Genomic DNA, 22,653 nt, shown 5'->3' on the forward strand with positions numbered 1-22,653 from the left:
TTGAAACCATCACCACCTTGCCCTATTGCAACAAATCTCTGTCCTCATCTTTCTTGAAAACCAAACAACCCCAACAAACCCCCAAAACTACAATAGTTGTAAGTCTAATACTGAGCCTAAGACACAGGCAAAAACTAAATCTCATTAGAAATCCATAACAAGCATCCAATGAACTCCCAAATTTGCATGAGCAGTCACACATTTCCCAAATTCCCCATAGCACCGTATTATTTCTAGCCCAAGTAAAGCAGGCACAAACTCTTAAAAAGATAATGTTTATTCTACACCCTTTTTCTCTGACAACATGCAAGGTGATGACCACTTAAGAGAAACCATGTGCATTCATGCATATTTTTAAGTCCTTTCTAAGATGGAAATGTAGAATAATGTATAGAAGTTGCACTCATATCACTGTAACAGAGGTTTTCAGTGTTTGCTGATCTTATTTTGGTAAGTTTTAACACTTTCAAAACTGATGTATCTATTGTTCCTGGGTATTTTATCAGCTTTGACTTCTGCTCACTTTATCAGAGAGGTGAGTAGCAGCTACTGCCCCGTACAGGGTACTGTCCTAGTATATCTCAATATTTTCCACTCTACTGGGACCAAAAACCCCAAAAGCAAACCAATAACCCTCCCAACATAACCCCAAAGCAAAAAATCCTCCCATATCATCACAGACCACCATTTACCAAATTTCACTTTTTGGAATTGAAGCAGTCATTAGGAGCAGTTATATTTTGCCATTATTAATTTCTACTGGGTTTTTTGTTTTCTTCTTTTTTTAACATTTTTTAATTAACAGATCAGATTGTGATTTTAAATTCACTGTTTTAAAGAAGTCCATTAATGGGCTGGTAATGGTTCTCCTTCAAAGTTTTAGCCCAGATGGGACTTCTGTGGCTGAGTTACAAACCCCTGAACAGAAGGGTTTAAATACAAAACCGTGCTGTGAGCTGTGACTGTTCCAATCCAGTCACAAACCTGTGCTGATCAGTGCAGTAACACATCAGAGGAATAAGGCACGTGGAAGAGAAATCAGCAGTCACTGCATAGACCAGACCCCAACAGGTTTGCATGCAACTCTTAGACCTGAGTAGCTGCGCCCTGTCCTCCTCTTGTTCCCTTTTTCTTTCTGGGAAGGGGATCAGTGGAGATGTCATCTAAACTCCTCCTCAAAGAGGAAAGCTTGGTGAGTTCAGTGTCCCACGTGTGCTGACAGAACAGTCCTCAGCCTGACACAAAACCACAGGGCAGGGAAGCTGTGCTTGGAGCATCACCCCAAGGACACGCTCTCTCCAGGAAAAGCACACCTTGCCTCCTGGCAGCCCTGAGGAAAGCTCAGTTGATTCTAGGATCTGATGAGATCAAGATGTTGCACAACTTGAAACCCATCTTTACAGTAGATAATTTCTGACTGTGAACAGTTTAAGACTGGCATCAACAGTTGTGCCTCCAGCGTGAGCAGCAATGCACTGAGACGTTGGTCTTAGGAACTCAGCACACAGGTATTTCAAAAATGAATGGTCAAAATACTTCAGCAGGCAAACAGAATGCAGAGGACGCTGCCTCACAGGTGGGATAAATGTTCTGTGCTCCCCAGATGCCAAGGCAAAGGTCACCAAGCAACCTTTGATTAGGAGCACTAAAAGAAATTCTGTCCTCTGGAAACTGGCTGCAAAAACCCTCCCAAGCAGCTCAGCCCACCCCTGCTCATGGGAGCTGAGGCAACTGTGGCACAGCAGTCCCTACACAACTCCCAGAAAGTCTGGTTTGTCAGTGATTTCTCAATCACAGGCATTTATTAGTGGATATAATTAAAGTGTTTCTCAGAAATGCCAGGTTCTCCTTGTTTATACTGAGTGTAAAAGTTAGTGACCCATGGGGAACTGTTTCCAAAATAGTGTTTGTATTTGTATTACCTTCAAGGCTATCCAAGTAAGCTTGGGGAGAAACAGAAAAATACATAGTTAATGTTAGTTCTGCAAATAAAGAATGAAAAAAAAACCCAACCAAAACAAAAAGACCCAAACAATCTTCTTTCAAAAAGAAGCGATTCCAGGATCCAAGACAAAGCAATTTGTCAAGCAGTTTTTGAAAGGAATTAAGCTTCCCTTCTACAGGGAGCATCACTCCAGAATGAAAGCCATGTGATGGGTTGGATGTGAACCACAATGCAGTCACCTGACACTAGAAACACCTCCCAAATAAATGTTTTTGAGGGCTGTAAAAGAGCACAGCTGCCTTGCCTCACTTTCTGTTAACGTGCTGCCAGGCATTAGACAGACTGTGTCTAGCAGAGTAGAGTGCAAAGAGGGATGTGGGCTCTAGTCCTCAGCAAAAAAAAAAAACCCAAACCAAACAACAACAACAACACAGAATAAAAAACCCAACTAAAAACCAAAAAGGAAAGGTATCTTCTTTTTCTGGGGTTGAGAACTCAGCCTGAAAACATGTCTCCAACCAGAGTCTGGAGAACAGTTTCAGTCCTGGAAAAACTTACATCAAGCTACAACATATGACTTCCCATAGTTTAAAAGTTTAGTATGTGCAAAATAAAACAACCTATTTTTCATCTTCACCTTTATCAAAGGCAAAACCAACTTCAATTTCACAATGAAATTTGGCAAGCATCTAGTCAGAGAACAGTCTCCTCAGGCTGTAGCATGCATAAAGGCCAATATGGAATAATCACAGCAAAAACACAGGCATTATCACAAACAAATTCCAAGGATTCCCTCCAGAACTGAGATTCAGAACACAAATCTTCTTCCCTTTTCAATTTTGCCTGCACAAGGTATTTCATTACTGCATGCTGAAAAGCATACAAGAGGAACAGTGGGACAATGCCCACTACAAGGGGTGCACTCATGGCACTTACATGTGCTTCACAAAATTTCACTGTCTTGATTACCTGTTTGTACTTTCGGTAGCAACGCTGAATAACAGCAGCAGCCACCTCCTGCTGTTCCCGGAGAGGACGACCCTGTGTGGAGAGAGGAAGGAGCAGCATCACTCAGAGTGCACCAAAACCCAGAGCAGCTGATGTGGCTCTCAGGGCAAACCCCTCCTGTCAACGCTATCTGACCCAACTCAGGCTTAGGCATTCCCTGGAGACGTCTCTGCTGTCAACTCACATAAGGAACAAACCTTCAAAGTGCACCTTCACACCAAATGGGCAACTGAGCAGAACCTCTGGGGTACGTTTTGAGGATGTGCTTTGTGAGTGCTGCTCTGGCACAGCAGGTGTGCCATGGCATGCACTCCCCATGCAGTACTTGTTGGGCAAATATCAACAAACCAATGTCAGAAGCATTGAAAAGGTTATAATATACAGTTTCCACTGTATTTTTGTCCCTGGAGTGGGAATCACCTACATTTTGGTTTGTAACAAATTATATGTAACAAATCACACACCCATCAAGGAAGACACTGGACATTTGGGGCACATACCTTGTATTTCCTGAATACTGTCTGGACGAGTTTGGCAGCTTCATAGAGTTCTCTCTGCTCATGATCAGACAGAGTTAACTGTGCAAACTCATTTTCTACCTTCTCGCTGGTGGATGCACTCAGAAATTCAGACCAGTCTGCTGCCGAGGGAAGGCTGGGTTTCTCAAAAGCTATTTCACTGATTGGTGAGCCTGCAGGGCTCAAGCTGGTGTTCGAAGAAGGGGTCAGGGGTTCACTATAGAGATTTCTGAAATACCAATCACAGTAGGAATTATTGGCTTACAAAGCACTTGGGCTGGCATCACAGATAAGGACAACAACATTTCTGAGTTCAAGACAGAAGTTTGTGCTACCCTCCCTCTCTCCAAGCAACACCCCACACCCCTGAGCCTGCCTGTCCTGCACTACACAGATGTGGTGCTGGGGTGAAACCCCCATTCCATGAATTTGTAGCTGTGCTGGCAGCTCCATATCTTAGCACAGGAGTGTGCCTGGGCCTGCAAGACCAGGACTGAGTCTCACTGAGAACTGGCACCTGCAGGCTGAAGAGACAGAACACACCAACACCCAGAGCCACCTCAGAGCTCTCACTGACCTGATCTGTGCAGCACTGGGTAGGTGATCGATGTCAGCAAGGTAACTGGCCAGCCAGCTCATGGTGGTGCTCATGGCAGCACTGTCTGTCCTCTCCACCAGCAGCGACTCCATTGGCACAAAATTCTCCCGCTTGATCCTGTCAGGCGTAGCTTCGATAATGTGCTCTGCAAGTGTCATCATGTTCACCTGTCAAGGGGGAAAGAACAGCCAACTTTAGCTCCATGGTAGAGGGTGCCTTGTGCTTCCATGTTGGAGCATAGCTTCAGACAGAATTCCCCGTTTTGCCCAAATCTGTGGAAGCTGGAGTCTCCCGTTTGTCTCAGCAGTGGAGAGAAATCCATCAACCAGTGCTCATCTGCTTTTCTGCCTCTTCAGACCAAGCACTGCAGGGTTTCATATTCCCCAGACCTCTTTTTTTCCATTATGGAGAGCCCAAGAGGTCTGGTCAAAGGTCTCTGGGCCCTCCCTCTACAGCTGTATGTTATTTCCAAAGAAAAAGTGACTTCTCAGCTTTTTTGCTGAGATGTGCAGTAGAGCACGACAGGACAATAAGGGCACATCAGGAGAAGCTAAAAAACTTGGGACAAAACATTGTTGGGAAACCTTCTGAATTATATCCCTCAGCTCAGCAAGTTCCACAGGAATTTTCAGCTCAGAGAACAGAGAACTGTTCTTGTTTAGCAATGCTCTGCTTCACCTGTATTACACCAGCCAGATGAGAACATTCAGAGATGCCAAGGCAGAGCAGGCAAGGCTGTGTTCCCATTACCCATTTGCTGAGACAACCACAGCATCTTTCTCCCAGTGACTACTTCTCGTATGTCTCTCCTGGTTCTGTTGTATTTTTATTTCCTCTATTCCATCCCTAGTGGTATTTTTCCTTCCCCAAACCCACTGTCTCTCCCATTCTCTAATTCTTCCTCCTTCCCTCTGAATTGCAGAGGGCTGGCCTGGCCCACAGCACTTCCTCTGTCCCCTCTTGTCCTTGTAGGGACTGCTGCCCAGTTCCCACAGGACTACTGGGCCACATGCACTGCTGTGATCAGGCTCTGCCTTTTCCTCTTTCTTTGCACAACTGCAAACAGTTTTGTGCATTCTATACATAAACTATTCAAGTGTATGCCAGTGTACAACCCTAAATGTTAACCATTAGCCTTTATGTCTGCACTGAAATTGGAAGAAAGTATACACTGCCTGTGTGACCACCTCCTTCCCCAAAGCACGATTCAGTCTCTAGAGGCCTCCATGGGAGTTTCTCACAGTCGGGATGCTCTGTGCAGCCTCCGTGCCCTGTGAGACTGCTGATCCTGGTGCTGTGGGTGTGTTTACCTGCAGTTCATCCATGTGGTGTAAACAGTCCTCATCCCCTGCGTTGTCCCTGTAGGACAAGAGTTCTGCATCCACCATCTCCCTGTCGGCCATCATCAACACATTCATCTGCTCCCGCTGGCGCAGCCGATGGGCCACAGCATCCTTCCCCAGGGCAGAGCCCTTCTGGCTCCCTGCCACCTGCACTGCAGACACACCAATATAAATGTCTTTTGGGTTCCATTTGACGCCTGCTTGGCTGCCGGAGCCCCGGTACCCAGTAACTTCTGGGATGTGCTGGGAGAGCTCCCGGCCATAGTCCCTCAGCCCTTCACTGGGGCTGATTGTCTCAGTGGAGGATTGCTTGGAGCTGGAGTTCTGCTTCCTAATGCTTGGCTGTTCCAGGCTCAGTGCAGTGGAAAGCAGCTTCTCTTGCCGGGCTTGAAAATACTCAGGGCTCAGCTTATGCTTTTTGGGTGCAGGGTAATCTTTCTGAGTCTCACTACTGTAATAGCTGGAAGGTTCTGACCTTGGCCGCCTCAGCTCTGTAAACAAACAGATCAATGGTCAAACTAAACATGCAACTCACAGCTGCTACAGGAACATCAACAGCTTCTGCCTCAGGCCAAAGTCAGCGCTGTGCTCTATGGACACCTGAGAGGAGGTGCAAAGGGAGTAACAACCACCCAGGGAGGATGCTGTCTCAACCACTCCTAAGATACATGAGCCTTTCCAAAGCAGGCATTCACTCCTCTTCCTGATGCTTATGCAAGTGTATGGAGCACAAGAAAAGAATTAAGCACAGACAGCAAGGCTACAAGTGGCAGCTGCCATCCAGATGAGCTCCCTGCCCCCACATTTTCACAAGTTAAATGTCAGTAAAACAGAGCACGCCCTCCAGGATGTTTTACCTGTGTTTGTACTGGAAATCACCGTGACTCCCTTCTGAGGCTCCTGAGAGGCAACCAGCTCACTCTGCCACTGGGACACCCAGCTCTCTGTGCTGGAGTCCGTGCTCGAGGGGCACTGGATCCTGGGGTTTTGCCCGAGCTGGGTTTGCTCATCTCGCTGCAGCTGCTCCAAGCACTCTGCCAGCTTGACGTGGCCCCGGGAGCGAGCGATGGCCAGGGGCAGCCTCCCCAGGGAGTCGGGAATGGAGATGGCTCGGCGGTCCCACTTGTACAGCACAACAGCTGCATCCATGTGGCCCAGGGCACACGCCCACATCTAGGGAAGAAAAGGTAACTGACCCACTGGGAGACCTGCCTGCTCCCTTCTTATTAATGCAGTGGAGACTGGTCCCAGCTCAAGGAAAAACTCTTCTGATAAACAAAACCATAACATGCTCAAAGCCAGTAGATTACATTTATAAATGTCCCAACCCAACAAAAGGCCAATACAGAGGACTGAATACATACTATTCTCTCCTACAACAGAGAAACCTTCAATTGACAAATAAAGCTGACTGTTTTCTTTCGTTTTGGGCTTTTTTTCTGGCACTGACATCACTGCAGAGACAGAACAGCTTCATACACAAAGGAATCTCTGAGGTCAGAAACATGCAGAGAGGACCAAAGGTTGGGAATGATAAAATCAATACTCTGAGTTGTAAACTGGCAGTTCTGGTTCCATCTGTTTTGGCTTTTTGCTTGTCTAAGTTCTCATTCATGATTTCATGACTCCAGTGACCAAGACACTTTATAACTTTACAACTTCTACAGTTAAACAGTCACAGAGGACAATGTGAAAGAAGGCATGTAAAGTCTTACTCACACCATGATAGTGGAGACTAGATTCTGTGTAAAACACTAACCACAACCATCTGTCTGTCCCCTTTCCTCATGTTTCTCAGTGACAAAGTTTTGTTCTGTGTGCTCCCTCTCAACAAAATGCCAGGAAGCTGATAGTACCACGTCTTACCATGTACACAGCAGGAACACACAGAACATCTACTCTCCACAGAGTGAAATACTTTAGGAAAATAACACATCAGATTGAACTCCCCAAAGGGCCCTCATACTGTCCCAGAAGTTTCAGACCCTGCTCTTACCAGAGGAGTGCAGGAGAAATGATCCACATTCAAAGGGTCAACTTCCAGCTCCAGATCAATGCTGTCTGCATGTTTGGTGCTGCAGGGGAAACAAGAGAAGCAATGTGCTCTGTAGCCATGTCAGGATCATTGTCCAAGTACAGATTTATCCAAAGCACTGTACCACAGAGAAGAGGCTGCACACATGCCCTGTGTTTACTACAGACAGTGCCACCCCGCAGACATGAGGAGCACGATACATCCAGCAACTGGATTTGCTCTCAAGAGACAGGTCCCATCAGATCAGAGGATGGGAACAAGTTCAGGGGCTTGGCTCTTTGTACAAGACAACCAGAAACGTGGACTGAGCAGAGTTTACACGTGCTCCTGCCGTGCCTGTAGTGCCACCCCAGGGCCCAGCAGGCTGGGTCTTACCGCCATTTGATGAGGGTCTGGATGAGAGTAGCATAGCCCTGGGCAGCGGCGAGATGGAGCAGCGTCATTCCTCGGAAGGTCTTCGAGTGGATCAAGTGTTTGGACTTCGCCCAGCACGCGCGGCTCATCATCTTCTCACACACCACCACCACACGGCTCTCAAAGCAGCTGCCCAGGGTCCCGGTCCCAGAAACGCACTGCAACACCACACACAGCCCAGTTTAACCATGAGAAAGCCACAGCTTGCCCTCAACAGGCAGCCTGCCACTTCTGCAAGTACTGAGTGGTAAATGTGACTGAAAATCAGCTGTTGTTATGTGGGTCGATGTTTCTGAAAGCTGAGGGTGCTGGCTTTCCCAAGGGAAACTTTTCAGCAGGTTCTCCTTTCCGAAGTAACTTTGTGTAAATAACTCTTCTCCCCATAATATTTCTGGGTAAACAATATTCCTTTCCCCTAACAACCTCTCTTCCAGGTGTTGTTTGTGGTACTTAACCAATGGAGAGAGGTGTCCATCCTATGGACCAATAATGTGCCTTTACAGCACAGCATGTTATAAAAGGGTTGAATGCATTTGTAAATAAAGCCTTCTGATTTTCTTCTGCCTGCTGACTGGAGCCAAACATCTTTATTTCGTGTCCAATTGTGACACTGGGAGATACCCACAAACCAGACTTCTTGCTTAGGACAAACTACAACCCTTTGTAAACACAACCCCCCAAAAAAACCTCTGGTGGAAAAGCTCAAAGCTGTGTCTGGACACAGAAGGGTTCATACCTGCACCTGTGTTCCACTGTTCCCATTCCCATTGCTCCCGCCTCCTACTCCTTGTTTGTGCTGCTGGGAGCCTGTCATTTCAGCCATTCTCCTCTCCATCTGCTCCAGTCGCTCCAATATGGACATCCTGAACTGGTTATCTAGGTTGGGGAAAGTCAGAGTAAGGACATTTCCATGGAAAGGAAGCTCAGATTTTGATGGCCAACTACAGAAAGTCAAAACCAGCTGTTCTGGAAGTGATAAGAGGAGATTTGCTCTGTTTGCAAAAGCACACACTTGTCCTGCAATATTTTAACTCTTCAACTTCCTGCAGCAACCCTTTGACTGCAATTCCAGAGAACTTCCTTACAGAAAACAGACAGAAATATGAAAACTGCAGGCTGAAGACAAATCCCTTTCCTTGTGAGTCCAGCTGTATGCACACAATACTAGGGGTAATGCGAAGTCTTTCAAAACACAAACTCTAAGCAGGTATATACCCATTCAGAGAGCATTTCAGCAGGATCACATCTATCAAAGTCATCTCTCTACTTCACAGGAGTCCTGAATTCAGCCTGGCTTGCCTCCTGGAATCATGCAATAATGCTACCTGGGAGAAAAACACTCCTCTGCTTCCTTCTGTACTTACAAAAAGGAGCCTTTAACAGGACACTTGTTCCTTCCCTGGCAGGCTCCCTTTCTTGGAAAACAGCTTCAGCCAAGTGCCAGAAACAAAACCACCAAAAATCAGCATATGGGCACTGACAATCCTGTAACACCACTCTGGAAAGCCATGAAACTCTGGAGCCCTCTGGTCCCTGCAGAAGTCTCAGGGCTGTTACTAATTTTCCTCTTGTTGCACTGTAACATAGCACTATTCCACAGATATTAAGGCTTGAATGGTGGAGCAGGGAGGTTCAGACAGATTAACAAATCATTGCTGAACCTGATGCTGTAGAGATCAGCTGAGGCAATGGTTCTCTGGATGGGGCCAGTCAGTGCAGAGGGAATGGTTGCAAATGCAGAGCTCCTTCTGTCCTGTGACCCATAAGCTCATGTGAAGCTGGGCAAGACTGTTTTGTGGATAGGGAACATAAAATGAATCTTGATATCATGCTAAGAGCATAGGTAGTACTAACTGTAAGGGAGAAACAGCCCTCATACTGTTCATTTCATCCACAGAAATGGTGTGGGGGTGCAGAACACTCATAAATGCAGAACCAAACGCACTGACAGCAAAAGGAGTACATGCACCAAAATAGACAAGCTCTGATGAAGTTTTAAAGATGTCAGTCTTCCCCACGAACACAGAGCCCTCCCTGGAAGACTGTAGGAGTACTCATATGCTACACCCCGAGGCACAGCTCTCACTAGGAGCTATTGGAGAGGTGTGGATCTCTGCTGTACTGCATTAAGGACCGTACTGCAGACCATTGGTACAAGGCAGCTCAGGTCCACTGGCTGGAGACATCCCCCTCTCACCAAGGGGCTGCTGTGGTCTGACAGCAGGCAGGAGCTCCACTCCCTTCTGGCCAGCTTCTGCATCCCACTGTGGCTGCTCAAGAGCCAGCCTCGGAAGGACTGTGCCCAGCACCTCCCATCTAACCTCATGTCAGAGGTGAGCTCACCGGCCCAAAAGATTTATTTTTAGTGCCTCACTAATCCTTCAGTTGTCCTGTTAATGGCAAAGCCCCTGGGAGAGGCCTGGCAGCTGTGTCACGACACAGCCGCGGCGCTGACGCGGTGCCAGGGCCCCGTCCCCCAGCACACGGCAGCAACACGAGCCCCGTGTGCCCGGCGGATCTTTGTTCCAGGAGTGCTGCAGTGTGCTGCAGTGCAGTCCACACCGCTGTCTCCTCCCTCCCCATCGCCAGGCAGAGCACGTCCACTGCAGAGCCCGGCACAGACCTGCCCTGCTGAGCCACCCCTCCCGCCGCAGGCCTGTGCAAACACAGCCGGGCACCTGGAGAAGCCCCGCAGGGAAGGGCTCTGCCCCACAGGGCAGTGCTGCTCGCCCTAGCTGGGCACCAGCACCTGCTTTTATCACAGCTGGGAGCAGCAAGCCGTGCTGGGTACCACATCCGAGCCCTCAGCCTCGTACAGGCAGAAGCAGCATCTTTTTAAAAGCAGAAATTTGGCTTGAACTGGAGTGATAAACCAGCAAGCTCAGGGCTGCAGGATTCGGGGATTTGCTCCTACTCATTTAGGGGTCAAGAGAGAATAATTCTGTACACCTGGAAACAAAAGGAGAAAACAATTCCAGTGCAATGCAGAAGTACAGATTACTATTTGCCCCCCTCGGCTTCAACTGAAACCACTCTGGAACAGAAATGGAGGGCCCTATGTTTGTGACTATTTTCCAGGCTCTTCTCTCTGGGCTCTATGATCTGTAACGAGTAAAGCCTCCACCTTTGCTGACCCCAAGCTAAAGATACTGAGAAGTTCCTGTCAGTTTTTGTCAGAAGACTGAAGCTACCAAAGGTACACCTGTCACCCACCCAGAAACACTAAACCAAAGAAATGAAAGCAGGGAAACTTTCTTAGGAAACAGAATTCAAAACAGCATCTGGTTGTCCCAGGTATTCCTATTCAGGCACCTGGCAGTGCTCCTGGAGAATACTAAGGGCAGGAGTAACTGGATCTGACCAGATCAGGCATTTTAGAAACAGGCTGCTATAGATAAAATGGGAATAGAAACAAACATTCTGGAGTGCCAGCACAGCATGCACAGAGCCAGAGCCCTCTCTGTGTCTAGAAGAGACCACCAGAATTTACCCAGATCAGGTGTGCCCCCAAATGAGAAAGTTCCAGGCAGCAAATGAGGGAAGTGGGGCAGCAGTGCAGGGAAGGTGCCCCTATGCTGCCCATTGACCAAAACTGGTGCCTAAGCAAGCCACAACTGATGACAATTCCAGAATTATTTATGTATAGTGTTTTCATTATTCTGTAGAATCAATTACACCAAGATGTCCCTTTCAAAAGGAACTGGTCACTTGAAGAGCATGCACTGCACTAGTCTATCAAAAAACAAACAAAACCCTCCAACAAACTAACAACAACCAAAAACCTGAAAAACCCAAACAAAAAACCCAAACCAAACCACAAGAAAGAAAAAAGAGCGGCAGAGAGGGAGTGGGAGAGAGAACACCTTCCCCCAAGGTTTCTCCTGAACTCAGCAATGAGGCAAAATGCTCCTCTCCCTCCCCAGCCCTGAACACACACCAGATTAGCAGCATTTGGACCATGCCCAGCCCTTTCACACACTGCTGATGAGCCAACAGATGTCCCTTGCAATACCTGAGAGAAGGGCTACAAGAGCCACAGGGCTGCACTTTACAGCTGTCAGTCTGACAAGAAGTTCCAGACCTTCATCCTGTGTTATTTCTTATTTTTCTAGTCACAATCTTTTCGCTCTTGCTCAATTCAGGGGTCTCTGCAGGGCCACCTGCTTAAGAGGCACTGAAGTTGCAGGAACAGTTTCCACATTCTTGTCTTTTACAGCCAGCAGAGGATCTCATGACAAGCAAATCACTTGGAGTGCACTTAATGAGAGCTCAACAGCATAAAAATCACTGTCCAAATAAGCTTTTGTCCTGCTACATTGTACAGGAAATCTAAACAGCCCAAGGTAATGTCTTGCACTGGAAGCACCCTCACTCTGTCCAAAGGCAACAAAGATCCACGTGGATAGAAACATATTCAATGTATTTAAGGTTTTGCCCAAATATTCTGCTTTTGATGACAGAATTCCTTTTTGCGAGCTAAAAGGTAGAACACTCAAATTTGTGCATTTATTAAGTTTTTCCATTACATAGCAATCTAAGAAATATTCTAATGTTCTTTAGGAAACTACAGAGACTGTTTCTGAAGGTGTTCTTCAAGGCTTCTTCCACCAAAAGTGGTGAAAATAACCATATTTCTGTATCTCCAAAACACAGAATAATTTCACAGAAAATGTTCTGAACACTGTACCTTTCATGGAAATTATTCTTCTTCAAATTCAACAACATCAGTTGTTGAATAACAATTTGGTAACACCAAAATACTTCTCACTATGTTTTTGCTAGCATAACAAGGAGAGGTGGTGGCAAACCTCAGGGAAGCTGAACTGTCCCAGCAGGGAGGGACTGGGAGGAGCTGGTCAGATTTTGACCAGTACTAAGCAACTGGTTTGAGTTTCATACTCATTTCCCTCAAACACAAACCATCTTTTAAGTGCAGAACAAGCTTCATTTTCATCTGCATTATGAGAGAGCCTACTGCTGATCACAGTAATGACAGCAGGTAACACACTGAACATATCCAAAGAGGCAGAACAATTCTGCTACAAATCCTCTAAGGATACAGGGCTGTTTACATCAGCTAGCATCTTAGAGAGCTACAGCCTGTACACTTCACAGTTACAGCCAGACAACCTGGATATTGTTAAACGTTACATATTCGGTTTGGGGTTTTTTTCTCCCCAGGGTTGGTTTAATCCGGTGGGGTTTTCTGAACTCAGATGCCTTCACAATGAATTTAAAGCACACCTGTACCAACAGCTCAAATAAGCCACCATGGCAGGCACAGAGAGTGGAAAATGCAAGGAGCAGAGGAGTTAGTTTCATCTCCAAGATTCTGGAAGCCGCACCTCCATTTTCTCCCTCAGTGTTCTCCAATAAATACTGAATTTCCTCAGTAAGAATCTGAACAGATGCCAGCCATTTACGTGACACAAGTTTCCACTGGAGGCTGCAGAAGCACGTGCCTTGTGCAGCCTGGTAACAGCTCCTGACTGCACAGCCCCTGTACTGACAGGGGAGCTAAAACACAGCACTTGAAAACACCTCACCTACATCCCGACAGCCCCTCCTCTGCACAGCCCTCCCCACTGCCCAACCCAAAGCCTCTTCCAACACAGGATTTGTGTTTTTGGGCTGTGCACGCAGTGTTTCCCCTGGGCAGGCACAGCTCCGAGCATTGCCTCTGCCCACACTTTATTACAACAGGTAGTAAAGGCACATCTTCATCAAACATCACTTCTGCACTTGCTTTGTGTGGTACCCAAAACATCACCACGGCCCAGGGCATGGAACTGAGAGAACAGCAAGGCACAGCAGTAAGTGACAAGCCCTCCTCTGCTTAGCAGTCCAATTTTAAGAAATGAGCACAGAGAGCTGCTTTTCTAATCTCTGCACACTGCTGTACCAGACAAGAACACATCCCAAAGGATCTTTAGTCCTTTTGCCAAGCAAGCTTCAAACAGTAAGAAACTGTCTGTTCCACACACGACTTGGCAGTGCAGCCAGAACCATTACAGGGGAAATACTGCTGAAAATACAGATGAAAAGTAAACTGGCAGTTCTTAGTAGCAAGCAGTGTTAACAACATTTGGGTTTTTTCACACTCTCTCCTGGAGGTCTAGAGGTTTTTACTCACTGCACAATCAAAATAACAGACAGTATCAGGCTGGAAGGATTAAAGGATGAGGGTCCATAATCTCCCACCCATCCCACTGGGGCTGCACCTGCCCAGTGTGTAATTATTCCCCCACAGAATTCTAAACACTGAGCTGACAGTGGTGTGTGAGACCTGCATCTGCACGTGTTCCCCAGCACTGTGTTTAGATGCTCTGGTGTGCAGGAGTCACTCTGAGGGCTTTGGCTTCTCAGCCTGTGCTGCTTCTTTACCAGCAGCTTCTGTGTTAAATCATTCCCTGCATGAGCACGCACAGACTGAACAGAACAAGTGTGACAGCTGAGCACTGTAAAAAAAGCCATGCAGCATGAAGACATTTTTCTGTTTTGCAGAGCAAACCAGAATTCTCTCACCATATTCTCTCATCCAGCACAAGCTGTGGGTGGGGATGGAAGCAGTCTAAGGCCACGTCACTCACAGTGCCACTGCTCTGTTTCTATTTTGCAAATAATCTGTCACTGATCTATAAAATCTTGCTCAATTCTTCTGTACAGTATAAATCCTGAACATCTTTCATGCTGCAGTATCAATTAGATCATTTAATGCTGATTTCTGAGGTGGCATTGTTGCAGGAACACTCATTTCTGAAATTAAACTGCGGTTACATCCTCAACACCACTTATGAGAACCTCTCTTTAGCAATAAGTTGTTACAGGTCACAGTCTCTACCAGCAAATGAAAGCATTTAAAATCCATATTCTAGGTCTAATGCAAACCTATGTTAATAAGGCAGGTCACTTCCAGGGCTTTTGATCAGTGAAAAATGCCACAACTACCGAGGTATGAGATGAGAAAAACACTGTATTACACACTCTGAGCTTAAGCAGCTGCTGAAGAAACCCCATGCTTTTACCCAAGAAATGAACACTACTGGGCATGGGCAGGAATGATGAAGTCATCCAGACCTGCACACACCACAGGTACTGTCAGTGATTTTAAGCCATTAATTCACCTGCCAAGGTGTGATTTCTTACTGTCAACACTTCTCCCATAGTGAGAATGCCACCTGAAATTACTCTGTTCCTCTGTATCACCCCCGGTACCCAGTGCTCCCTCAAAACAGGGTAGTTCTCTACTTTAGCATGCCATTACTAGAAAAGAGAAGCAGGGCTGACTTCTTCCCCAAGTGGCAGTCTGTATACCAACAGCAACAAAGCACTTGCTGCCCTATTTTTCAGGCTTCTCTTCCCCAGGGCTTAGGGAGGGCAAGATTTTCATGCTATCCAGGAATAGCTGCTTCAGGAAACAAAGGAAGGTTTTAAAACATGCCATGTGTATTTTATATATTTTAGAGGTAGGGCACACTGGTGAAGACATCACATTTTGTGCTGTTTTTTTAATTTGTATAAAAATTTTGCTGCCTAAGGTCAGTCTCTGCATCTCGGATCAGAAATCGATCTGATGGGTGCCAATACCATGAAAAATGTACAGGAAAAGTGCTCTTGGATTTATGCAAAAAGCAACAGCCTGGAAGAACGTGCTGTGCTGCTGCTCACCTGCCCAGTGCTACCACCCAGGGCTCCTGGAGATTTCCTCCTCCAAGGGCTACATGCTAAAGGGTTTACAAACAGGAAAAAACATTTCACGCCACACTATGCAGTATGTGTGCTTGCAGTACTGTGTATGGTATTTATGTATGCATATGGCAACAATTCTGATCCAAGCTTTCTCTCATTAAATCTGCAACCTCGAGAGTCAAAATACTCTGAAATCACCACACTGAAGAACAGCATGCTATAAATGGCCTCTATTTACTGCAAAGTTAAATAGGGATTGATGCAAGCTACAAAACTGTGAAGAACTGGAACAGCAAGCGAGACAGATTTCCTTTGCTGGAAGCTTTCATGAAGTCTGACATCAGTCATGTTTACCCCATCTAAACTGCACACAGTCCACGCAGTCTCCTGAAGTCCTCATCCTAGTCCCGCTCTTTCTGGCAGAGCACGCTGCAAAACAAGTTTTCCACCAGCGTGGTGCGGAGCGGGCGTGTGCTTCCAGCATCCCTAAGATCCCCAGGCAGGTCTGGGCTACCGACCCCTCCTGTGGCTCGCCAGCCGGGCACACGAGGCTGCGAGCTGGAGGCGCTCCGATGCGATGTGTCCTGCCGCACACGTGATGCCACAATTAAAGAGCTGCCACAACTCCGAGCCTACATCGCAACATCGCCCGGGAGGGGCTGGGGACCGGCAGGGAGGGCGAGTACACCAAAACACGACCGCGTCCCACGGCTGGGGGCACAGCCACGGGGGCACAGCGAGCAGCAAGGCGTGCAGTCATTGTGGGAGTGCAGCGGAGTGAGGCACAACACAGAAACATGCAGACTGAAACGCAAACAAGCACTGCGCAACACTTTATCCTGCAATACTTACTGAAAGCAGTACTTTCTCACATGTGCACGTCCACCTGCAACGGCTGGGGGTCCCGGACCCCTGTGTAGTCCCTCTACCTCTACCAGGTGAATAATGTGACAACACCTGGCACCAGAGGACTGACCTGGGAGTCTACAAGGCATCAGCGGAGGCTCCAGCCAGCATCTGGCGCAGACCCCGCAGCAGGGGCGGGCAGAGCAGGCTCCCCCCAGACCTGCTTGTCGTCTCTCGCATCCTCGCAGCCAACTGGAGCCACGCCGTCCTGTCGCAGCGCCGGCGGGTCTCAGCGGTGCCCGCCCCGCGCCCCGGCGGCCGCAGCGGACGGGCTAACGCTGGCCGGGCTAACGCTGGCCGGCATAGCCGGGGCTGGGCCCGGCCCGGGCGGCCGCGGCGGAGGACGAGCCCGGGCGCCGTTCAGCGGCCGCGAGCATGGCGGCCCGAGCGCCGGGGCGGCGGGGCCGGGGTCGGCAGCGCACTCCGGGGGGCAGGGACCGGCATGCGGGGACGGGCGGGCCGCTCCGAGCCCCGCGCCCGCCGCCGCCGCCTCAGAGCCCGCGGCCGGTCCACGGCTGCCGCCCGCCCCCCGGCTCGCCCTGCGCCGAGACAAACGCCCCGCGGGCGGCGGCCAGCCAAGGCAGCGCGTCCCGGGCGGAGGGTCAGGCAGCGGCTGGGAACCGGCGGCCGTCCCGGTCACCCCGGACGGGCCCACGGAGCCATCCCCGCGCCCGACACCCTCTCACAGCCGCAAGTCCCGGAGGGCCGGCACCTGCCCCGGGGCGCCCGGGCACTTCGCAAGGCGCTCCGGCTGCCCGGGCGGACAGCAGTGGCACCGGGTCCCGCCGCGCCCTCAGCCCACGCCGGGGCCGCCCGCCGCCGCCATGGCGGGACGCCGGCCGCGTCCGACGGCTCCGCGCTCAGCGCCGGCCCGGTGCGGCTGCGGGCGGGCGGCGGCTGCCGCCGCCTCCCATTGTCTGCGCGGCGCGGCCGGGCGGGCCCTGCCCCGCTCCGCTCCGCTCCGGCCCGCCCCGCCCTGACGTCGGCGGGCCCCATTGGCGGCCCCGCCGTGTTTACAGCGGCCCCGCAGCGGGCACCGAGCGCCCGCCCGCCGCCCCGGAGCGCCCCGAACGCCAGCGAGGCGGGCCCGGGACGCGCCATCCCCCGGTCACCTTCCCGTGCATTCGCACGGTTCTCCTCACTTCGCTACACACACAGTGTTTGTATTTAATGCTCTAATAAGGCAAATTTGCAGAGCGGTAGGAAGCTGACAGAATTGCGGAGGCTGTGCGGTCCCGCGATCCACGGAGGAACCACAGAACCCCGGGCAGGCTGCTCGGGCAGCAGGGCAGTCACTCATCGGCCCGAGAACAGACACGGCTCCCCAGAGGAATCCCATCTCTGACCAGGTCAGGCTGGCTCAGAAGACAACACTCAGCATAGGAAATGAAACACTCCTTGCCTCGATTCAATCACATTATGTTCAAACCAGAATAAACAGTCTGAGAAATGCAGTCAGAGCAGTAGGAGACTGGCTTCCTGAAACAGTGTCCTTAATAATAGTGTGTGAAAGGAAAAAATCACCAAGGATATCTCAGCAGGAATATAAACAGAACTGACAATGCCTCCACACTGCACGGGAGTCAGTAGGGGGGAGGATCAATAGCAACTTGTGAAGTTTACTGGATAGCTCCTATCAAGGGACAAGGTATCTGTGTCCTCTACCAATGCTCACACATCCCTGCAAGCTGCACCGCAGCTTTGTAACATGGTACAAAACAGTCATCCCTCTTCCCAGAGAGAACACAAATAGATAATCTTTTATGGTAACATCCACGATGTAAACACCAGCCACCTTCCCCAGATTGAAAGAAGAGTGAAAAACAGTGACACTGTTTATCAACACAGACTTTTTTCCTATCAAAGGTCTCTTATTGCTGCAAAACATTCACCGATACTGAACACATCTCTCCTACCTGACTCTGGTGTCCTGCATCCCATCACATGCTAAGAAGGGCATCTGGTCCCACTAAATAGACACATGCTGTGGGTTTTGGTGATGAACATTACCACGGTACAGGAATCATGTACCCTCGAACTGTGCAATGCCACAGGCAGCACACACACGCTGTCTGCTCACAGATGATTCCACGCTGGTGACAGTTTGGATACCACTGGTAGGGGCATGTCATGCTGACACAAGTGAGCCACAAAGTGTCCCCCCCACCCCAGAGTTTTTATGTTCTCCAGCTGGGAGAGACAGCCAGATGATAAACTGAGAGCCCAGCAGGAGCTCAAGGCTGCCTGTCAGGTGCTCCTGCGTCAGTGCCATTTGCATTCAGCACCAGTCACACCCCTGTCCAACCCATACACACTTGACTCATCAGTACACACATGGCCTGCCCCTATTTTTAGGTTATGTCCTCTTTCCTGCAGATGCAGAAGTGTAATGCCAACAGCACTCAGCCATTTCCCTGGAGTTTCTGATCACGTCCCATGCCAAGGAAGCTCCATCCCTACAGACACTTTATGAAAGCAGCAAAGGCTTCTGCAGAGGGCAAACACACATGCTTTCCATTGGGAATCTGTACTGAAATGCCTTTATTATTTGTTATGCATCTGCCATGAGATCATCTCTGCCTTTCAGTTCAGCCTTCAGTTCTTCAAGCCTCATTTGCTTTTTTTTTTCTTGAAAGAATCTCTCTACAGACAGTGAATGAAAAGTGAGGTCAAATGGCTATAAAAGCACACAATGGCTTCTGAGAACTGAGTTTTACATAGAAAACAGAAAAGACTGCCAAGTTTATCAGCAGAGATCAGGATCACATGAGAGTGCTTTCTCTATGAGAAAAAGGTTGGCTTTGAAAAGAAAAGATACTGCTATTCTAATTAACTAGAAAAAATGCAAGAACATCAGCAGCTGGTGCCAACTGTCCATCTGTAAAACATCTAACTCATCCATGGTGTGAAATAAGGAAAACTCAGAATAAAACAAGTATCTCGGTAAAGGTCAAAGGAGGGTGCACAATCCTTCCTGGCACAGCAGACACTGATGAAGGAAGGAGCCCTTCAGAGGATGGCATAGAACACGCTGCCTTCAAACTCCTTCCCTGCCCAATTCTAGACTTGGCTCAATTTAGTCCTAGAAGCAGGAGCATGGTGGTCCTTCCCAATCACTGGCAGGACTGCTCCCTGATCCCAAAGTACCTGTGCTGTGCTCAAAAAAAAAAAAAAACCACCTGATTTTTGTCACATATAGAATGATTTTGACTTTATTTTAAAGGAATCTGTGAAAGGGAATTGGTTATCTAAACTCAGATGAGATGGAAATTGCTTGTTCTTTTCCTAGGGTGTTCTTGGAGTATGGCTGTTAACTCTACCTCTCTGGCAGTGGTCATTCCAGCTGGAATCGTGAATTGTATTTTAACAAAGCAGTGCAAAGGAACTCAGAGTGTTCCACTGAGTTAATTAAAAAGAATTTTAAAATTCTTGTCAATACTTTGTGACTATAAATATTCCCTGAAAATCTTCCCTCAAGACTACCTAACGGTCAGTAGGGCAAGGATTTTAAGCAGGGAAATCAAAGCAAACAGAGAAGTCAGGGATTTGTGTATTTATTCAATTGATAGAATCAACTCACATTCATTTTTACCTTGGCTAGCTAAGCTAACATTTGTTCTCTAAAGTAAATGAGAAGATGTAGCTGGTCCTTTAAATAACAGTGCAATGTGCTCCCTTTGGAGCACTGCGCATCAAGGCAGAGGCTTCACATAAGTCATGGTTAGTATAATTATTCAGTCTTTTTCCCTGAAGGGCCTCTGCAATGCAGTGGTCCTCTTACCTTTTTTTTCCCCTCCCTAGCAATGCCCTAGTTTGTTCACTGCTGCAGTCCCCCTCCCTTCCACCATCATCACAGCGTAACAACCTCTAATTGAGAGCTGGGCTGATAACCAAGAGCACCCAGAGAAACTGCAGGGACACCAGGGACAGCACCCACAGCCACCCTCTCAGCTCCTCTGAGATCAAACCCTGTCCACTTGGTAAGCCAGCCCTGGAGAGGCTGCTAACAGCTGAGTATCAATCACCATCACACACCATCAGCTGCACTCCACAGGCAGTGAGAGGCATCAGCACTGGATGAAAAGCACCTACAGACTCTTAAAATCCTCACAAGTGAAGCAAATTCGATTCTGATGCTGAACACAAGACTTTGTGCACCTCCTTATTAAAAGCCAGTTCTGTTTTTCAGAATTGCAAAACAATTTCAGTTTGCAACTATGCCTCTACAGCCACGTCACAAACCTCTCTTCACTCTGCAGTACCCACAGGGCTCTCAGTGCTCTTTGGAAGTGGTACCATCCCAACTTCTTTAGCATGTCCCCCTTGTACGTGCCTCACTGCCTCCCAATTTTCTGCTTAAATAAGCACACATTTTCTACACAAGCTCAAGTTTCAGAGTTCTCAGGAAAGACAATTCTGGGGTAAATGCTTCTGTCTATTGATAAACTGGGCAGTATGATCAGCTTTCTATTCAGACAGACAAAAAACCCCACCCCTTTGTCACCTTCTATAAAAGGCAGCAACATTTTGTTCACACCAACAGAACTAACAAGACTTTTCAGTGAGAGGACTTTAATTAACATTGCCACAGCCCTTCCTGTCAGGACAAACTTGCCCTGCAACATCCCTCCCCACCAGGCTGCTCTGTCATTCACAGTTCTACATTTGGTCTGCTTTCTTAAGGAATATCCCACGCTTCTTACCGTCCAAGGACAGCCAGTCATGCTGGGAGGAAGGCAGGGTTGGCAGAGCTCTGGCTTTATATTCAAATACCACAGAATTGGAGATGATCTGATTGTTGAAGGCAACTTGCAAAGTCACAAGCCCAGTGTCATGAGCTAAAAGAAAAGAACATGTTGTAAGACAGAGAACTCCCTGCAGAAACCCCCAGCTAGGAATTATCCTGTGCTAAGTATTGGGCTGAGGGGTGCTGACAGAGTGCTGAACAGTATTTTTGTGACTAGACAATTCAAAAGTCCAAAATACCAGTTGGTATACTCAAACATGGAGATTTTAAGCTTAAGAGTCATTTCATGGGTTGTTCTGGCAAAAGGCAGAATCACACGTGTTCCTAAAGACTGAGCAGCCTCCCTGCACTTCCAGTGGAAAGCTAGAAATGAAATTAAGTTATTCTGCATCCACTGAGAGCCATCACTACTGAAAATCTCTGTGGGGAGGTTAGAGATGTTCTCATGCTGTAAATAGCAAAGGGCAAAATGTAGGCAAATAGAGTCAGCAGAGCGGTGAGTACATGCTGAAAACCAGCTACTCCTTAATCTGCTCTTTCAAAATGAAAGGAATGCTTAGAATTATTTTAAATTATTTCAAATAATTATATTAAAATCAATTCAGAGACTCTAAAGAGTATGTGCTGTGATGTATCAAGATGCCAAATTGCAGTTCTCACACTAAATTTTCAAAGAAAAAGGAAAATCTTCTCGATGCCCGTGCACTTTTGTATGTCTTTAGGACATGATGAGGTTCTGAAACCGCCAGATGTAGGAGAGCAGCGCTCCTTACCTGGGCAGTAGCAGCGCAGTACCCCTGGCTGAATTAAAGATGCAGGCACTGAGATCTGATCAAACAGACAGCTGTAATTATTGCTGGCTTCCTGCCACGGGCCGGTAATCAGGACTTTTACTCCTCCCTGTGAGGAAAAAAATGCAGAGACCCGAGCATGACAGGAGCGGCCGCGGCGGGAGGAGCGCGGGCCCGCCGCCGCTTCCCGCGGCCGTGCTGCCCTCGGGCGGCCGCCGCCGGCAGCGGCACGGCCGGGCACGGGCGGCCGGGGGGCACCGGGGCAGGGCTTAGCCCGGGGCACGGGGGCAGCTGGGGCTGCGCTCATCCCGGGGCACGGGGGCAGCTGGGGCCGGGCTCAGCCCGGGGGTACGGGGGCACCTGGGGCCGGGCTCAGCCCGGGACACCGGGGCACCTGGGGCTGCGCTCATCCCGGGGGACACAGGGGGAACCTGGGGCCGGGCTCATCTCGGGACACGGGGGCACCTGGGGCCGGGCTCAGCCCGGGGCACGGGTGCACCTGGGGCCGGGCTCATCTCGGGACACGGGGGCACCTGGGGCCGGGCTCAGCCCGGGGGCACCGGGGCACCTGGGGCCGCTTCCAGACCGGGGCACGGGGGCCCCTGGGGCCGCTCTCGGCCCGGGGATACGGGGGCACCTGGGGCTGCGCTCATCCCGGT

At 48.9% G+C, this 22,653-nt stretch overlaps 1 protein-coding gene across 4 annotated transcripts in view; it reads right to left on the reverse strand.

The window, feature by feature from the left end:
* The window catches only part of CAMTA1 (calmodulin binding transcription activator 1), a 232,811-nt gene that overhangs the window by 17,092 nt on the left and 193,066 nt on the right, over positions 1 to 22,653 (reverse strand). For 2 of the 4 annotated variants that reach the window (XM_063417232.1, XM_063417229.1), the window contains 10 exons: positions 21,977 to 22,103; positions 21,160 to 21,294; positions 8,598 to 8,737; positions 7,823 to 8,019; positions 7,409 to 7,487; positions 6,270 to 6,585; positions 5,380 to 5,903; positions 4,049 to 4,236; positions 3,454 to 3,700; positions 2,915 to 2,986 (listed from right to left, as the gene is read on the reverse strand). In XM_063417232.1, coding sequence (XP_063273302.1) covers positions 2,915 to 2,986; positions 3,454 to 3,700; positions 4,049 to 4,236; positions 5,380 to 5,903; positions 6,270 to 6,585; positions 7,409 to 7,487; positions 7,823 to 8,019; positions 8,598 to 8,737; positions 21,160 to 21,294; positions 21,977 to 22,103 — 2,025 coding nt within the window. Of the gene's footprint in view, positions 1 to 2,914; positions 2,987 to 3,453; positions 3,701 to 4,048; positions 4,237 to 5,379; positions 5,904 to 6,269; positions 6,586 to 7,408; positions 7,488 to 7,822; positions 8,020 to 8,597; positions 8,738 to 16,402; positions 17,398 to 21,159; positions 21,295 to 21,976; positions 22,104 to 22,653 lie in introns of those variants that run through there. The other 2 variants (XM_063417230.1, XM_063417231.1) reach the window with 2 other exon arrangements.

This window comes from Prinia subflava, chromosome 21 (genome assembly GCF_021018805.1).
Source record: "Prinia subflava isolate CZ2003 ecotype Zambia chromosome 21, Cam_Psub_1.2, whole genome shotgun sequence".
NCBI lineage: Eukaryota > Metazoa > Chordata > Aves > Passeriformes > Cisticolidae > Prinia > Prinia subflava.